Source organism: Trichosurus vulpecula, chromosome 9, assembly GCF_011100635.1.
Source record: "Trichosurus vulpecula isolate mTriVul1 chromosome 9, mTriVul1.pri, whole genome shotgun sequence".
NCBI classification, from domain to species: domain Eukaryota; kingdom Metazoa; phylum Chordata; class Mammalia; order Diprotodontia; family Phalangeridae; genus Trichosurus; species Trichosurus vulpecula.
In genome coordinates, this window is record NC_050581.1 from 39,882,639 (window position 1) to 39,901,904 (window position 19,266).

Genomic DNA, 19,266 nt, shown 5'->3' on the forward strand with positions numbered 1-19,266 from the left:
CACACCTTGTGTGTTTCGCTTCTACGTTTATGCATGCTGTTTCCTCCAACAAGGTTAAATTCAAACATTTTATAACTACCTACAGGGTGCGGAGCACAGTACTAGACAGTGGGGGACTGGAGAAGATGTTTAGAGACATTAGATAGAGGAATGCTTTCCACACATTTGTCTACTAAAATCCTACCTGTTCTTCAAAGCTTAGCCCAAAGGTCACCTCCCATAAAAGCCTTCTCTAGTCATACCATCCAGAAACATCTCTTGTTTGAACTTTGTACATCCCATATAGTACCATTCTTTGTATTTGTATCCCCACCATCTCCCAGAGTACCTGGCACATGGTAAACTCTTTAAAAATGTTTTTGATCTATTATTTAGGTGTATGTCTTGCTCTCCCTACTAAATTATAAATTTCTGGAGGTCGAAGACCTTGAAGGCAAGTCATTTTCTATTAAGTATTCACATCTTTATATCCTCTTTGTTTGGGGGCAAGGTAGCAAACTTTCCTCATAGTAGGCACTAAACGATTTGTTGAATAAGTCACTTGCTTTGTCCGTGTATTCCAGTACTTAAAGGATCCATAGCGATTTTCTTTTTCTTTCCACCAATGGATATTGCAACTCCTCTGTGTTTTAACATTCTGCTTAACTCTTGACTACATCTTTCTATAAATCTTCCATAGAGACTCTATTCCCTATGCTGGAGGACTTCCTCTGGTTCCTTTAATATTTTATGGCTACAGGTGCAGCATTTGGACTGTTTGCCTGTCATCTCTCATTGTCACCCCATGAATGGCCCACCTTCTTTTCCAGTCTTACATTGTTTATGCCACTTCTTGCACACAAATCATTGCTATTAATAAGCTACAGCTTATTTACATTCAACGAGAATCTTTCTATCATCCTTTGGATCACCTACAATTGCAATTCTTTTGAGATCCTCGTATTTCCATGATATATAGCCCTATAGTCTCACTACGTGAATGCTGGTGTAAAAAAAAATGTGGGCTCTGATAGCATGGAACAGTTTGGGACCATGGAATGTGCTGCACTTTCCCAAATTTGATCCACTTCAATTTTCTATTCATTATGGACTTGGAAAATCTAGACCAATATTAATAATTGAGTATACAAACTGTCTTTAGGGAGTTCAGTTTCCTTCACAAAAAAGAATGCATTTCATAAAGATGTTTTATCAAAACAAAAAAACAAAAAAAAATTGAGATTAATATTTAAAAAAAAACCTTTTGAATTTTTTACAACTTTCTTTCCTTCCCTTTGTGTGAATAGTTGAGAATTTAATTTAGTATGGGCCAATTCTTTTGTATGCAAAAAGTATATTTTATATAGTACTGTGCAGTCAGCTCCCAATTACCTGACCATATGTTACCCACATTGCAGATTTTCCATGCATAGTTGTGTAGTTCCATTTCCAGGAAGGAGTCTGTGACCCTACTCCCAGAATGGTGTTCCTGCACCTCCTGGCAGAGGAAATATTGCCATGGAAAGAAAGATGGCTCACAGGACAGGTTCTCTCTGATTTTCTCTCACCTGTGCCAAAGACACTTTCTGGTTTGCTTATTTGTTTGTTTGTTTTAAATAAGTGTTGGATTTGGGTTCAGGACTCTATGTTTGAAATGGTTTTAGAATTCCATAAGTTTCAGAATGTTAAATGAGTATGAGTAAGAAAGCTGCTTAAAAATCCTGTCAGCATGCCACAGTAAGTAATGCTGAATCTGATTAACACACAGCACCTGCCAAGCAGCAATGATTATTAAAAACTTGTATTTGAAATAACTTTTGTGCTGGTGTTTCCCCATGTTCCTATGGTGGGAAACCCCAACCTAGAGCAAGCACTCAGGAGTTAAGAAGTCAGAGCTTCACTTCATTTATATTAGTATTAATTACCTGTGCAGATCTTGGATAATTGAAGTAATTATTCTTCATTTCAGCTCCAGGGCCTGGAATGGATGGTTTCACTGTATAATAACAATTTGAATGGAATTTTAGCTGATGAAATGGGGCTAGGAAAGACCATACAGACCATTGCACTCATCACTTATCTGATGGAGCACAAAAGACTCAATGGACCCTATCTCATCATTGTTCCCCTTTCGTGAGTAAAGAATTTCACACTTATCTTCCTATGCATTGTAGATCAGCCTATTAGCAGCTTACCTTTCTTTTACACTTAATGGTAAAATTCAGTAAGCAATCAGATAATACATATTCTGAATCTGAATACTGCCCCCTGGATGTATAGATGGGATCAAATGCTTTTATTAGTGTTCCATCTATTCAGCTTCCACCGTGTATGGTACAACTCATTACTTATTGCTTAAGTGATAAGCTAAGAAGAAAATACTTTTTAAACATTCCCTTGGTTTCTAAAAGGCTTATGTAACAGGTCATAGCCTTAAAGGCTCCTAGCACTTGGTAGATACTTAGTAAATGTCAAATTAATTGACTTCAGTCTCACTTGACCATATTTTTAAATGGACCATCCTAGATACCAATATTTCACATCATTTTCATTGAACTGAATTGTAAGCATGGCAGTACTTGGAGCTGTATGCTTCTGTTATGCTCTGTCTTGCTGTTCACTCACTTTTCTGCCTATAGTAGCCTTTCTTGAGAGTCTGTGTGTGTGTGTTCACACGTCATGCTATCAGTCTCTTTGTTGGGGTTTTGCTCACAGTTTTTGTACATTTGGACTTGAGTAGGGATAAAGTTTCTCTAAGTTACAGTGCGATTTGAATGATAAACCACCATGTATAAAAAAATCATATGGTGATTTTTCTCACTCAAATCAGAGTATCTATTGTATTAGGAATGCAATAGGATTGTTTACTGCTGGAAGGAACCTTCAAGGTCATCTATTCCAGTCTCCCCATTTTACAGATTAGGAACGGTGGTCCAGAGTGAAGTAATTGTGGGAATTGAGTGAACCACACTGATGCCATCTTGTGATTCAGTTCTAGAGCTAGCTCAGTTCCCTTTCTATTCAATTATGGGTCTAGCACAATTTCTGTCTTGTGAGAAAACTTTATTAAGTTATGGGAATTGTGAGAAAACTTTGTTGCATTGTTTGAACCTAGCCCTGCTTGGCTGGTAAAGCTAGACGACTCCTACCTGCTGTTTAGAGATCCTTAACTAAGGACCTAGGTTGTGGTGACCAGAAACCTGGTCAGATCTGAAGATTGATGCAGAGTTTTCTCACAGTTATATATCTCAAGTAACCCATGTGTCTTTTCTGAAAACTGGCCCTGTACTGGCCAGTCAGTTGCTGTTTCTTTGTTCCTTTGATTGACTATAGACACTTGGGGGAGTGGGACACCTCTTTTTCTGATTTCAGGGAATTGCACCAGTTCATTCTCCCCCTTCCAACCTGGAAAGTCCCTAATCTTTCCACCAATTAGAAATCAGATTACCTAATTATATACCCTGTTTTGTATCCTGCTTCTTATTATGTTTTAAAGCATAAAAATTTCTTTCCTCCTGTATTCGGGGTGCAGTGCCAATCTGAGGAGACCTGGTCCCAGTTTGTTAAATTTGGCATGCATTGCTTAATAAGTTGATATGCTTGGAAGCTTGAACCTTTGTTTCTTCAGCTATTTCTGATTCCACCACCATAGGAGAGATACAGTCACTTCTCTGACTATCACACAGGTGGTAGAGTTGAAATCTGAGTCTGAGTCCTCTAACTGCAAATCCAATAACCCCAACTCTGCTGCCTCATGATCCCAGCACTCTAGTTATGTTTTGTAACCAATGTGTTTCTAGAAAATATTTTCATATAGGACACAGGTTTCAGTCTCGTACAATATTAGAAATCTCTTTATTTATTTTAAAACACATTGAAGATGTGCGTTTCCCTTTCTGTCTCTGTTTATCTTTTCTCTCTCCCTTCCCCCTGCCTCAGACACACACACACAAACATACACACACACACACACACACACACACACACACACACACACACACACATGCTTCTTCATTGAAGTTGTTTACATAGCTTTGTACTTTTTGGCTTTTTTTTAAACTAATTTACTTTCAAGTTCTCAATGTAGGGTTCTTGGGAATTCAACATGCACTCTGCCAATATCTTATTGTTAATTTGCTCCCCTTTTCAGTAGCTGTATATGACTCCCCTTTACTTTGCATAAGATTTTTTTGGAGATTATTTTTCAAACAGATTTGCCATGTTACAAGACAGTGTTCATAGTATTTATCTCAATTTCTCTTATTGCCCGTATCATTAAAAATGAGTATGTAGGCGTAATACATGGTATTTTCTAGAGAACTTTATAAGGTGAAGGCTGCAAATAAACAAGCCTACTTGTTACCACTGATTCATGCAAATGCTGTGTCTTTTTTTTTTCCTCTTCTATAGGACTTTATCTAACTGGACATATGAATTTGACAAATGGGCTCCTTCTGTGGTGAAAATCTCCTACAAGGTTTGAAATGCTGCTTTTGTATACAAATCTGGAAAAGTAAAAATAGACCATATTTTCTTCATTCCATATGCACATCTGTGAACTGTATTTGGTTGTAAAGTTTTGTCATGTACATCATGTACTAAACAGTGAGAGTTAATCATCCCAAGAAGATTACTGTAATAAACCGTAATTACTTTCAGATAGTGAAATGCTGAAGAAAATTGTTAATTATCATATTGCAAGGTTTCTGATGAGAGTAATACAAATGATAAATACTGCACATTCGGTGTATTGCTGAATGGTTCGCTGTCGGGCTCCTGCAGTTCCAACTGTTCCTATAAAGTCAAGCAATTACCAAGGACACTCGCCAGCCTGCGGCACCCTTCCATAGACTTGGCGCTTTTCAATCCAGCAGCCCGTTCTCCACAACAAGGTCACTGTCATTTTCTTTACTCTCATTCCTTTTTTGGTCTTCATTGGGGAAAACATTCTTCAGGGCCTGGAAGAGTGTCCAGAAGTGCCATTGAGCCAAGCCCTTTTTGATAACATACGTGTTCAGTCACACTTGTGCCCTGTTCAGCAAAGACAGTGAGGAATAATGGACAAATACTTGTTTCTTTTCAGGGAACTCCTGCCATGCGCCGATCACTTGTTCCACAACTTCGTAGTGGAAAATTTAACGTCCTTTTAACTACTTATGAGTACATTATAAAGGATAAGCACATCCTTGCTAAGGTATGGTTTTCTTTTCTTTTATGTACAATTAAAGATCACCCCATTAAGGTTCAAACAATTTGAAAAAGCAAATTGATTTGTATATTTGGATCATTATACGGCATGTGCTTGTTTTTAAGAGTAATCGGAATATTATGTCCATAGGCTTTCTTTTATGCTTACTTATTTACCCTGAGACTTATCTTGGTTTTTGTCCCTATCCTTTTGATAAGGAGAACTGATTTTCTCTTCATAAAAATTTCACATGGATTCCTTAGTGTCACTCCTTTCCTAATAGCTCTGAACCTGCTAGTGGAGGGCGTAATTGTTTTTATGGCCCTGGGTTATTTTCCTTCTTATTTCTTTTGTCTCTCCCCAGCAAAGTTAGAGCCTCTCCGTATGGTTGTCTTCCTATGAACAATTATCCTGGCTACAGCTTCTATGCTTTTCCATTTTCAGATATCACCTGGTCAAAGTTGGATTGTTGCTCAGAATTATTGATGTATTTTCTTACCTGTTTATTTGGAGCTATGGAAAATTGTTTTTACCTTAGACCCAATCTTCACTTGTATTCTGGATAGCCTTAAATTAGTATCATTTTTTGCTAGCCTTTAAAGAAAAAAACTATTTTTTTAAAATTTAGAAATATGTATATTTTTTTTAGATTTTTGATAGTTAATAATAGCTTATGTAAGGGACTTTATGTTCTACAAAGTACTTTTTAAGTACTCTAAGTATTGTTATTAACCCCATTTAACAGAGAAATAAACTGAGACTCAGAGAGGCAGTATGACTTACCCGACAACATATACCTAGAAAGCATCAGAACCAGGTCTTAAATACAAGACTTTTTATTACAAGACCAAAGCTCAATCCGCTACACAACACTGCCTTTATTTAAAATATAGAACAATAGATTTGCAAGTACTATGATTACAGTTAACTTTCATGGATCAAATATTAAAATTTTCTTTTTATTTTTAAGCCCCCCCGCCCCCCACCTTTGAGTTGTTGTGTTTTTCACCCAGCAATGTAGATGTGTTCATGATTGCTGTTCTAGCTCTCTGTTAAATTTTTGCTCAAAAAGCTGAGCTTTCCCTTAAAGGTGTCATATGAGGAAACAGAATTGAAGAAACAAATCCCCTCGGGAGATTGGGCAGTTGAGCTGGCATTGACTGTATTATTTCCCTGTTGTTTGTCATTGCAGAAGAATTTGGCAATCCAAAATGAGACCTTCTCATTATTATTATGGAAAATATTTGATGATGTGATTTCTTTTTTCCTAGTTTCTCTTTCATACAAGATTGTCAACATTCTTTATTGATTTCTAGTAGTGAAATATATTGCTTCCGTTTTGCAATCGAAGAAATTAATTCAGTGATGTTCTCAGAGGTCACAGACCTAGTCAGTGGCAGAAAAAAGAGGAGAATTAAGGTCTCTTGATTCCCTTTCTAATTCTCTGTAAACTAAATTAGGCAGGAAGATAGTTAAAATGTAAATATTATTCTACATGTACTTCTGGCTACCAACTGCTTTCTCTGCTGCAGGGACATGTGGGACAGCTAGCAGTCATCGCTATATACATAATATTTTAACACTGATCTTATGGTTTGTAAAGGAGGTAAAAAGGGTGTTTAGCATCTTTCTGATTGGATTTCCTAGCCTGACTACTTTTTATTTCTTTCTTTTCCTGAATTTATTTGTAATGAGGAAGTAAGAAATTTAGACTATCCAATCTTTCACTTATATAGTATGAGACATTTCCTTTCACCAGAAGGATTTAAATCAGCTTAGAGAACTTCTAGTCCTCTGAATGCCATTGCTGAGCATAGCTTAGAAGCAGAGGACAGACAGAAGAGAGTATTGTTTTTTACTTAGGCATGTAGATGTGTTCATGATTGCTGTTCTAGCTCTCTGTTACATTTTTTGCTCAAAAAGCTGAGCTTTCCCTTAAAGGTGTCATATGAGGAAACAGAATCGAAGAACAAACAAATCCCCTCAGGAGATTGGGCATTTTTGCATTCAGAAGGTGATTAGCACTGTGGAATGGTGTGAGAGAAAGGAATACTGTTGGGGCAGAAATGGGAAGGTGGCCTGGGTATGTATGTTTGCAAGTTCAGCTCTCTATCTCTCAGGTAAAATCTGTTGCTTCTCTCTTGCGTTTCCATGGTATAAAGGACAGAATAGTGGACTCAGGATCAGGAATGAATCTTGGGTCAAATTACATTTAGTAGTTGTATGACCATGAGTAAGTCACTTTTCTAAGCCTCAGTTTCTCTACTTGTAAGATCAGTCATGAGAATTAAAAGAAAAAAAAAGTTTGCAAAATATTTAACAAACCTTAAGGTGCTATATAAATGTCGCTTTCTTATTCTTGTTTCTCCATAGTTCCCCCAAAACATCCATATTCTCCTGGGTTGTCTTTGCATTGCCTTTTTCTTTCAAAGTCTGTATTTTCATCTTAGTTTTTGTTTTATTCTGATTTTTTTCCCTGAACAATAAAAAATAGCACAGCCAGTCCGTCAACCTAAGACAGAGACTTGAAACAGAGATGGCATCAGCCACAATTGCCCTGTTAATAAGTTACCATGGAGTAGTTGGCCTCTGAGACTTCTTTTGCTATCTACAAAATGAATGCAGTAGGAATATGAACCTTCTCAGCTTTGCCAGAGGACATAATTACTGTTTTGAATTGGCCTTACAATACAGTAGAAAGAGCACCCCAATGCTAGGAGCTGGGGTTTAGGTAGACAATTTGTTTATAAAGGTCCATCCTTCATTATTAGGAACCATGACAACATCTATTGCAGAAGAGGAAGTTTGGGCTGTTAATCTTTTCATACCTTATTTTGGCGGGATGGACAATCTACATGGTTAAAGTATTTATAATTTTCAGAGTTCACTCAAATGTTATACTTTTCTCATATTGACATAGATCCGGTGGAAGTACATGATAGTAGATGAAGGCCATCGAATGAAGAATCATCACTGCAAGCTGACTCAGGTCTTGAATACTCACTATGTGGCACCAAGACGGATACTCTTGACTGGCACCCCCCTGCAAAACAAGTTACCTGAACTCTGGGCCCTCCTCAACTTTCTTCTTCCCACCATTTTCAAGAGCTGTAGCACATTTGAGCAGTGGTTCAATGCCCCCTTTGCCATGACTGGAGAAAGGGTACTAGTTTAGCCTTTTACTTTTCATAGCAAATAACAAAGCATTTACTTGAAATTAAATAGACTTTCTTACCAAGGATGTCAAAACACACAACAAATCTTTGCCATATGGTTATCAGAGGAATTTGTCAGTAATGACCTCCAGTTTGAAGTAGGTTGTGGGAATGTTCTAATTTCAAGTAAATTGTTCCCAAAAAAACAATTTTAATAATGTGTGGTACATCCTGACTCTATGTATTTATGCAAACATCCCCAGCAAGAAGCCACTCAGGCTTTACAAATATTCTCGATCAATAGGCATATTAAACACATGAGGCAGAGGAAACACGAGCAGCTGACCTGTTGAGTTCATTTATGGATCATTTAACTACTAAACTTAACCAGGAAAAAGATGTCAAACATTTCCACCTTCGAACCATTTGTTGCCTTTCCAAGACTTGCACATAAAGTATTTATGAGTCAAATCTATCTATTCAGGTCATTTTCTGCCAACTTTGTGTAAAACCCCTTTCATTTCATTTTGACTGGCCCAGCCTAAGTTATGTATGTGTGTGTGCATTTGAATGAGTCCCCTGAATATTTGGCTAAAACAGCCATCTCCAAACATTTCCATTTCTTTCATTTCACTAACTGTCCTGACTTCTATAGTCCATATCTGAGAGAAAACACACTGTTGCAAGAAGGAAAAAAAAACAAAACAAAACCTTGTGGGTGGTGCTTTCTTAGCAGCAGATGTAGATTACCACAGCAAGACACTTCAGGGAAATTATTTGGCTTGAACTCTTCAGTTCTCTCATATGTGGGAAGTTTTGCATTTAGTCAGTAAGATCATTGGATTGCACTTATGTAAACAGTGAAACCAATATGGTGGGTAGTTTTTTAGAAGTCCTTAACTTAGAATCTTCTGACAGATAATTTTTTCCTCTAGAGCAGATCTGTGAGAGGCAGAGGAGTGAGAAGGGGATTTTATTATTTAAAAAGTGAATGACTCTCAGAAGAGTCAGGACAAAGATAGGGAAAAGATGGAGGAAGTGTTGCCTACAATAATCAGTAAAAAAATAATCTGACCTCCACGGTCATCTTGCCCTTTTCAGGTTCAGTGCCCTATTTCCTAAGTACCTTTCCTTATATTTTTCTGTCTCCTATTACCCACCTTTCCTATCCTCAGAAAGATTATATATTTACAGTGACCTTCCTAAAGCTGATTTTTGCTTCAAAACAAGCAATATCCTTTTAAAGAACCCAATTCTGTTCAAACACTATGAAAAATAAACATGCTAATTACATTTAATGCTATTATAGCCAATCATAACTGAGTGGACATACTTGGGCTGATTATTCGATTTTTTTAAAAAATACTAGCTGTGTGTAAACTTGAACACAGTTGCCTATAGACGGTAGTGATTTTGGAAAGAAATGATCCATTATGTGCTAAAAACATTATAAAAAGGCTATTTTGTAGCATGATTTTTAAAAAGATTAAGTAAAATCGATGTTCTAATCACTATTATCTTTTTGTAGGTGGACTTAAATGAAGAAGAAACTATATTGATTATCAGACGTCTTCATAAAGTGCTGAGACCATTTCTGCTGAGGAGACTGAAGAAGGAAGTAGAATCCCAGCTACCAGAAAAGGTGTGGGGCACATTGGAGAATTTTGAAAATACCTAATTAACCTCCCCAACTTGAAATTGTGATTCTGAAACAATTTGTTCATAAAAAATGCTTGTAGTTTGTTTACAAGTACCATTAGAATAAGATAGGAATACTTCACAGTTCTACAAAGCACAAAAATGTCTAATGTAGAGAAAAGGGCTAAATTACAAAGGTTCTGACTGACTTCAAGAAGCTTTTTGAGATAGGGTGCCATTTTTACTAAAATAATTCCAGGCTCTTAGAATTAGAAGTGATCTAAGATGCCATCATTTCCAACCAGGACCTACACAGAAATCTCTTCTGCAGGAAATCCACTGAGTGGTTCGTCAACTTTAGGAATTGCATAATTTAAACCACAAACAAATTATTATATGAATAGAGTTACTGAAACTGTTCTTTAAATCATGTACCACTTTCTTCTCAGTGACTGAGTCTCTAAAGCCTATGTTATATTTTAATTTTAGATTTCAGGTACCTTCATAGCATGTTATCATTATCAAAATATCATTGAGAGTATCCCTAGTATCCATCTATTTGTAGGAAATAACAGGATTGTTCTACTCATAAATCTAGTCGAGTTTTTAGTATCAAATGTATTACTTTACTTAAGGTCACATAGAACAAAATTGTATCTCGTATAATACCAGGCTCTCTTTGTATTTATTAAATATCTGATAATGATGATGGTATCGAAAATGCCAAGAAGCTTTATTGTATATGACAAACTGTCTGAAGTTTGTTAGCCTACAAATGACAGGCACATTCCATTACCTAATTGGAGCCCTACATAATGAAAACTAAGTTCCCATGAATATTTTATCTTTCGTTCAGTTGATTTTGTACCACCTGAATTTTCATTGCTTTGGAGGATCTCTGCACCCTAAGTAAGCTCCAGGTTTTTTGGTTTGATTTGGGATTTGGGTCAAATGCATTTCTTACATTAATACCAAATTCAGTACGGTTACAGAAAATAACTTTTAAACTCCATCAAGTTTATCTACAGCTGGAGTTCAAATAAGTTGTCTTCTTCTAAAATTGATTTGCCTGGTGCAGTGTACTATTTGCTTCATGAAGTGTTTTGATGTGGGTTCCTCTTTTGATGGGCCAATTTTGAAATGTTTTATTTTGCATCATTGTATTCTTTGTATAACACCTCTCTTTTTAGACAGATTGGCTCATCCTGTTCACTTTAAGAAGGATTTGGCATGATATTATACAAAAGCTGCTTACTTAGCTAGAAGATAAATTCTCTTCCTAAATTTCCTACTCCTTAGCAATCAGAGAATAGTGATAATAAAAATTGGAATGGTGTTTACAACCACCTTTCCCCCATAAAGACTGATTGTACAAAGATAAAGGTCTTTCTTCATGTACTCTTTTCAAATTTTTTTTCTTTTTTCTCAAATTGCATTTAAAACAATTTTTAACATTCATTTTTTTTTAAAGTTTTGAGTTCCAAATTCCCTTCCTCCCTCCCTGAGACAATAAGCTATCTGATATAGGTTATACATGCGCAATCATATAAAACATTTCAATATTAGTCATTTTGCCTCATATATTCTTTAACCCCATACTGCAAATTCATGATGAGTTGTTGCTCTTCCCTTTGAATTTGTATGATCTCTGTTACTTAGGGTCATAACCTCAGCGTTCATAAATGAGTTCAGTTGCCTGAAAAAGGAAAAAAGAAAAGAGCATGGTTTATTGGACTTTACTCTTCAGCTAGGCCAAAATGGCAATGAAGCTATTTTTAAAAAATCCCTAATGCGTCATCTCTAAAATGGTCTGGAACAAAGAAGCAGTTAGCTGTGAAGTTTGTTTTGTGTGCCAGATTACATAGATTTCTTCATTGTATTTTTGCTGAAATAATACTCCAAGATAAAAAATATTCAACAAAAAATTTCCTAGTAGTGTTTGTTCCACGAAACCTCTTAGTCTTATTTATTGGAATCTTTTTAGGACTGTCTAGGACTGGGACTGCCTGATTTGTTTTTAATTTCATAAGGAGTTAATAATATACCCTTAAAAAGCACCATACAAAACACCACACTTAAAGGATGTGCCTCAGTAGCTTTTAAGCTTGCTGATTATCTCTTGTGGCTACTAACTGTTTTTGTTTACTTAAAGATTTAGTTCTAGCATAACTTTTCAGGAACTACACCTATTCCTGAAATTATGTTTATATTGTTTATAATCATTTTTAAAATGTTTATTTTTTAAATGTCTGTTTAAAATCATTTTTACCCTCATTTATAATATCAATATCATGTTGATAGGATAAGACAGACTTTAGGAATGTCTGACTTCTTTGCTATTCTCATTCCCTGCTTCCTTATATTTCTCACTATGTTACCAACTAAAATATGGCTGTCATTTTCACTGGCTTATCCCATTTTTACTTCCCCTTCTTCCTATCGAATTTTATCCACTTCAGTGCCAGGAAAATAACATGATGTACTCTAGTTGATAGAGAGCTGGTCTCAAAGCCAGAATGACCTGCCCTTGACATATGCTGACTCTGTGACTCTGGGCACCTCTCTTAAATTCTCTAGGACTAGTTTCCAACTCAAATAGAAACGGACCATTAAACCAAGGAGCCCTATACGTTAATGTTATCTCTCTCCTGTTGTATTTTTATTTATTTTGTTCAGTATTTCCCAATTACATTTTAATCTGGTTCGAATCCCTGTGGGCTGCAGGCCCAGGGCCTGGTGTCTGACCCCTCTGCTCTAGGCAGCTCTTTAAAGAGGTTAGTTGCAGAGAAGGTGCTGACCTGTATTGGTAGAGGAAGTTACCTCACCTGGCATCTCCCCATAGCACAGAGACCACAGGCCCAGTCCTTGTCCCCATCTTCTGCCCTCCTCACTTTGTACTTTCTGCCCAGCTCTGCACCCATATTCTGCCCTCCAGGATCCCTTTTAGAACAGCTGCCTGCTATCATTCCAGGCTTGGGTCCAGTGTTTCCCATCTGTTCTCTATAAAATTTTATGTTTAAAATGCTGAACAGTTCCATCTCTCCCACCGTAAGTTCCTCATATTATATATGATATATGAAGATTTTAGAAGAAATTTTTAGAGGTGTCTGTAGAACAAAAGCATATGTTATGTGCAGTGGTAGGATCGCCCTGCTTGTTTTTGTTATTCTAGCAAACTACATCATTCTTAACTTTGCATTTGATCCTTTGATAAAAAAATATATCACATGTAATTCTGAAAAGGCTAGCTTATCGGAAGCCGTTCAGCCATATTTTTCCCTCATATTCAAAGGAGGAATCTCCTTAGTATCTTTCTGAGGGGGGAAACCATTTACATACTATATTCATATACCCTGGGTCAAAGGCAGTATAGCCCCTATTTAGCATGAAAATCGAACTCAGAAATGAGGCCTCAATGGTGGTGGGGCAAGGCAGTCTTAACATTTTACAAACTTGACAGTAGCCCAAGCAAGGAGAATTCCATGGGCGAAAGAAACCATCTGTAATATATTCCTGTAGTAAATATAAATAATTTTTAGATTATCTACTTTTTGGGGAGAGATCAGATGATTTTAGAGACAGAGGAGAATTTTGACAACATCTAAGTCCAATCCCCTACTTTATAGACAGTAAAGGCTCAGAGGCCTTTAGAATGGAATACAGAGCTAGTGACTGGGCCAAGGCCATACAGCTCCTTTCTCAAAGTGCAGTAAGTTATTAATTGCCTGTGTTAACAGTAAGCTAAATGCAGGATCATTTCTTTTTCAAGGTCTAAATGTTAATGTCTTAGATTTAGGTCCTCCCTCTGTAGATGCAGATTAAAGCTCTCTCCACATTTAAATAGTAGGCAGGCTTCTTGAATAGATCGATGAATTAATCAACTAGATATGACCTGGACCAGTACCCTCCCCCTCTCAAAAACTATTACTACTTGGTGATCAGCCCTCCTGACTTAGGTAAGCTGGGCTTTAAACAACAGTACAAACATTATCAGGAAGGTACCCCACGGATCTTTGTCATCTAGCTGTGGGGACAAGATATAAACACAGGAAACAATTATGTAACAACACAAAGCAGTTTGGGTCAAAAACTCATTTCAATTATATAAATACTTATTAAGCATCTACTGTGTACAGAACACTTTGCTGGGGAATTGACAAAAATCCACAATTCACCTCAGGCAAACACCTTACCCTCATGGAGTTCACACTCTAGCAGGGAGATATTACACATACAAAAACATATAGTACCAAGCAATATGTAACAGATGCATTAAAGAAAATGGGAATGCACATACTTTGCACTTTTAAGGGAAAATTACTTTGCTGACTAAGGAAAACATAAAAGCCCTTATTGCATTGGTAGATTTTGAGTTGGATGGTAGGTTCACTGGGTGAAGCCTGAAGACAGCAGGGGACAGTGACTGCCAAGGCACATAGATCAGAATGTGCCAGGCATGGTTTGGGATTCTGAAAATAGCCCAAGTGGTTTGTAGCATAAATTACAAGGAGGGAAGTCATTAGAGATAAAGCTTGAAAGGTAAGGTGGTATGAGAGTCTGGAAGGCCTGGAATGTCAGGGAGAGGAATCTGAATTTTTTACTCGATAGTCAATAGAGAACCATGGACAGCTTTTAAGCAAAAGGGTAATAGGACCAGTTCCATGGATAAGGAAGGTCGATCTTACATGAGTATGAAGTGAAGGGTGCACTTCAACAATAATTTTTTAAAAAAACAACATTGTGTTAAGACCTTAAGTGTACAAAGCACTATCCTGGGATGCTTCTAGTCAAAAAGGAAATCATGCCTGGCCTTACATAGCTTTTATTTTACAGAAAAGGATACTGTCAATACATTGATAACAATAATATAAATTATGAACTAGAGGGGGCAAAGGAGAAATCCATTAAAAATATTCTAGAAAAGAACGTGAGGAGAAAAGAGGAAACATTTTTATAGAATGAGTATTTGTGGAGATTTCATGGAAGAAGTGACTCTTGGACTGAGCCAAGTAGAATGAGGAGGATCCCAAAAGGTAGGGATGAGGAAGGAATACATGTCAAGCATGAGGATCTATCTGGGCCAAAAACAGAACGTTGAGTGTTGAGTTTGAGGAACAGCGAGCAGTGCCATGTGTCTAGAAGAGTCAGTCGTTAACCACTTATTAAGCACTGTGGGTGCAAAAAGAGGCAAAAGACAGTCCCCACCCTCAAGCAGCTCACAGTCTAATGGGGCAGACAACAAGCAAACATCTATAAACATGCTGTACTCAGGATAAATAAGAAATAATTGAGAGAGGGAAGGCATTATCATTAAAAGGAGTTGGGAAAGGCTTCCGGGTCATATCTGTGTATCTATATGTTATTTCATCTAGTCCTCACAACAGTATTGTGAGATAGGTACACGTAGTATTATCTCTATAGGAAGCCACTTGTCTGAAGTGGGAGGTGATATGAAATAAGGCCAGGAAGGCAGAATGTAAGTAAATTGTAAAGGACCTGAAATCCCACGCTAAGGGCATTGTGTTTTATCCTTGAAACGATTGCAGCCACTGATGGTTCTTCCACAGGGAAGTGACATTATCAGAGCTGTACTTTGGGGAGATTATTTTGGCAGTTATGTATGTAAAGGTTAGATGAGAGTGGGGAGATATTGGATGCAGGCAGAACAATTAGAAAGCCGTAGTGAGAGGTTATAAAAGCTTGAACTGGTGTGGTGTCGTGATTGCTGAGAAAGAGTTGGTTGTGACAAGTGGGGGCAAGTAGGATTAACAAGACAGAAGGAAGAACAGAACATGACTCGAAAGATTTTGAGTTTCTATGACTGGGAGGATCTAGCGATGCCATCACTGTAAGTAGAGAAATTAAGAAAGGCTAATTTAAAGAGTTAGATGATGAGTTTAAATTTGGACATCCTGGTAAGGTATCACTGGAGTTGTCCAGGAGGCAGTGGGAGAAGTGAGACTGAAACAGAGAAATGGGAGTAAGGCCAGGCAACTACATTTGGGAGTCATTTATGCAGAGGTGATAACTGAACCTATTCATAACTGAATGGAAGGGAAGAGGAAGGAAAAAGGACAGAGGCAGTGATGACTCCTTAGTTTCAATTTTAGATGAATGAGAGATTGAGTCCTACTTTCAGAAACAATGAAGTTAGAAAATAATTTGGGAGGAAAGATAAAGTTTATTTTGAGACTTGATGATAGAAAAGATCAGTTTGAGCTACAGTCCTTGGACTCTGGGTGATAGATAATATTAGGATAATTTGAGAGGAAACAGAAGAGCATTATAGAAAGGGGGCATACATAATATAAGCATCCAACTAATATCGGTAAAGTGCCGTTTCGAATCTAGCGGTTTACAGATTTAGATTTCTTATAAATATATTAAGATCCCTAGTATCAAAACAGCTTCTTATAATAACCTTTCAATTTTCAGTGTCCTGATTTAGCCTTTTAAATATCATCTGTAAATTCTTGGAGATGGTATTAAGTATATGTTTACTTGATCTTTTTATCGATATCAGGACCTCTTGTAATCTGCCTCCCAAATGTTATTTCTTCCAATACTTTAAAGGCTAAGTTTCCACACACATGCTCAGCCAACAAGAAATGCCTTTTAAGGTCAAAACAAGTCTCCAGTCCCTAAGATCCTATAACTAAGCTGGTCAGCAACCTGATGGAAGACTGCTCTTCTATCTGAGCTCTGCTTAGGCTAGGTCTGTACATCACTAAGAAAAAATGACCTTGTTCATCCCTCCTATACAGCAGATAAAGGGGAGCAGTAGGGAACAATTGGGGAAGCAGAAAACGTTTACAGCTTTATACTGAATTGGATATTCTTGAGATGGCTTTATTGCTGTGTTTAAAGTCTTTCAATTTACGTTCACTGATACAAGAGAATTCTTGGACAGATTAGGTTGATGTGGTTTCAAAATTGGAACGTGATCAGGTATCCAAAACTATTTCCATTTACTATTAACTTTGAGTGATTTTATTTTTCTTTCTCAAGTAGCTCATTAAAAATTTAGGACTGAGTCGAAACTTCCAGAAAGTTACCACTCATCTTCTTTTTCCTATATAGTATTGTCAGCCTTTTCTGAAACAGTGCATATTTTCTTCTAACCTAATTTGGTACAGTAGCGACAAAGACTGCCAGTGACAGGTCCAGCTGGCCTGATAGGTTCTTCCCAAAGAAACTTTAGATTAATATTCAATTTCTCTTCACCTGGGACTTCTTCCTCCTGGTTCTCAGAGCAGAGAATAACCTGATCACTTTTAATCAGTTAATTAAACATTAGGATGATTATTAATTTATTTTTAATCACATTCTGTCAGTTTTCTATATGTGAATCTATTATGGAAAACCATATTCTTGGAACTGCAAAAATTTTAAAAGCGTAACATGAGTAAGTTGTATGGATAGATTTCATCCATTAAGTATTATTGGGTGTCTAGCAGGAGTGTAATAAACAACATGTAACTAATCTATTATTTTGTATTAGACTATGATTATATTCCAACCAAAATCAAGTGACATTTCTCCCCCTACCTCGGCTGGTCATAAAGCTATATATGGCAAGAAAAAAACTTACTTCCTTTTACTTTTTATCTTTTGAAGGAAGTATGTTGTATTTTCTCAGGTCTCAAAAACATGGCTAATGCTACCCTGTCACATAAGGAAATTTCTCTCTCGTGTTGGCATTATGTACAGCTGCATCTGACCTTTTAAAAATGTTTTACACATCTAACAAAGAAAATCATAGACTAATAGCCATTCATTGATTTTCCTAAAAACCGTTTCAGTTCATAAAGCGTGGAGAGGAAAAGCATATTAAAAATCTCTTTTATGAGTTGCTTTGTTGGAAAGTGTTTGGATAATTGTAAGGCAAACTCTCTCAGATCTGGCCAGGACAAGAAATCTCTGCAGACAGGTGCCCCAATTATAACCTTTTGAAGTAACCATTATAATAAATTATTGATGTGGCTTGACTACAACAATAAGGTGACCAGTCTCTTCCATCCCTTTCCCTTCTTGGCTCCTAAGATAAAAAGGAAACTTTTATGATGGCAGCAGGGACACTGGCTTTTAAAAGGAGGAAGAGCCAGCAGTTGTGACTCCTTCATGTTCTTAGAACATGATAATAGTCTTTTTTTGCTCTTACCTATTGTTATCTTTTGCACAGGTTGAATATGTGATCAAATGTGATATGTCAGCTCTACAAAAAATATTGTACCGCCATATGCAAGCAAAGGGGATTCTTCTCACTGATGGTTCGGAGAAAGATAAAAAGGTATGCAAGGAAGATGATCACACCTAAGACGTGAGACCATATCGTTCCTAATGGGCTACATATTGAATAACCATCGGGAGCTTCTTTTCTGATGCCAGTCTGTATAAATGGAATTCATGGGGTTCCTTTTGGTGCTGGTTTGGCTGACAGAAAGTCTCTCATCTAATGAGAGAAGAATAAAAGGGAGAGTGTCAGGACACCAACGTAGTTAGCTCATCTGTGACTATTTTCTTAGTTATAGTTAATGTGCAGAAGTGCAAAGACTTGCGTTCTGTCTAGGTGGCAGGATAGCATATGGAAGGTTTTAAGCCCAATTTGAGATCCTGAATAAAATTACTCTGCTTCTGTCTGTTCAGACCACTTATGAATATCCACTCACATCACAAAGCCACTAGTTTGGCACAGGCCCTGGGACTGGGATTTCATTCTTCTGGCTGAGTGAATCACAAGGAATGTGTTGTATCATAACTCACAGGCTGCTCTATGGTGTAAAAACTTGACTGCTGTCAGTTGGGAGGATTATTTAGAGGACATTCATGGAAGGCAGCCCCTTCTAGCTTCAGATTTCATTGGAAGCCCCCTCTAACTGCAAATGGAGCCTTTATTTCTAGTGAATATCCCCTTTTGCTTTTTTTCATTATTAGGGCAAAGGAGGGGCTAAAACACTGATGAACACTATCATGCAGTTGAGAAAGATATGCAATCACCCATATATGTTTCAACACATCGAGGTAAGTTTGTTCCCACTTTATTGTTATCAGGATAAGAAAAATTGGGTCAGAAAATGTATATTAACTTCTAAAGTCAGACTAACATATTCTGATGGACTGAAGGTCAAGAATTTGGAGATACAACTTTGCCAATTATGGATTCACATAGTATTTATTTCTTTTGCATCTAGAATTCTATATGAAACAATACAAAAGAAAGACCTTTGTTTGTTATTGTTGTTCAGTCATGTCTGACTCTTTAGCACTTGGGGTTTTCTTGGCAGAGATACTGGAGTGGTTTGCCAT

General features: G+C 37.0%; 1 protein-coding gene across 7 annotated transcripts in view; it reads left to right on the top strand.

The window, feature by feature from the left end:
• SMARCA2 (SWI/SNF related, matrix associated, actin dependent regulator of chromatin, subfamily a, member 2) overlaps positions 1 to 19,266 on the top strand; it is a 212,742-nt gene that overhangs the window by 94,946 nt on the left and 98,530 nt on the right. For all 7 annotated transcript variants that reach the window (XM_036739114.1, XM_036739118.1, XM_036739116.1 and 4 more), the window contains 7 exons: positions 1,949 to 2,112; positions 4,390 to 4,456; positions 5,063 to 5,173; positions 8,088 to 8,330; positions 9,851 to 9,964; positions 18,143 to 18,250; positions 18,895 to 18,981. In XM_036739114.1, coding sequence (XP_036595009.1) covers positions 1,949 to 2,112; positions 4,390 to 4,456; positions 5,063 to 5,173; positions 8,088 to 8,330; positions 9,851 to 9,964; positions 18,143 to 18,250; positions 18,895 to 18,981 — 894 coding nt within the window. The remainder of the gene's footprint in view (positions 1 to 1,948; positions 2,113 to 4,389; positions 4,457 to 5,062; positions 5,174 to 8,087; positions 8,331 to 9,850; positions 9,965 to 18,142; positions 18,251 to 18,894; positions 18,982 to 19,266) is intronic.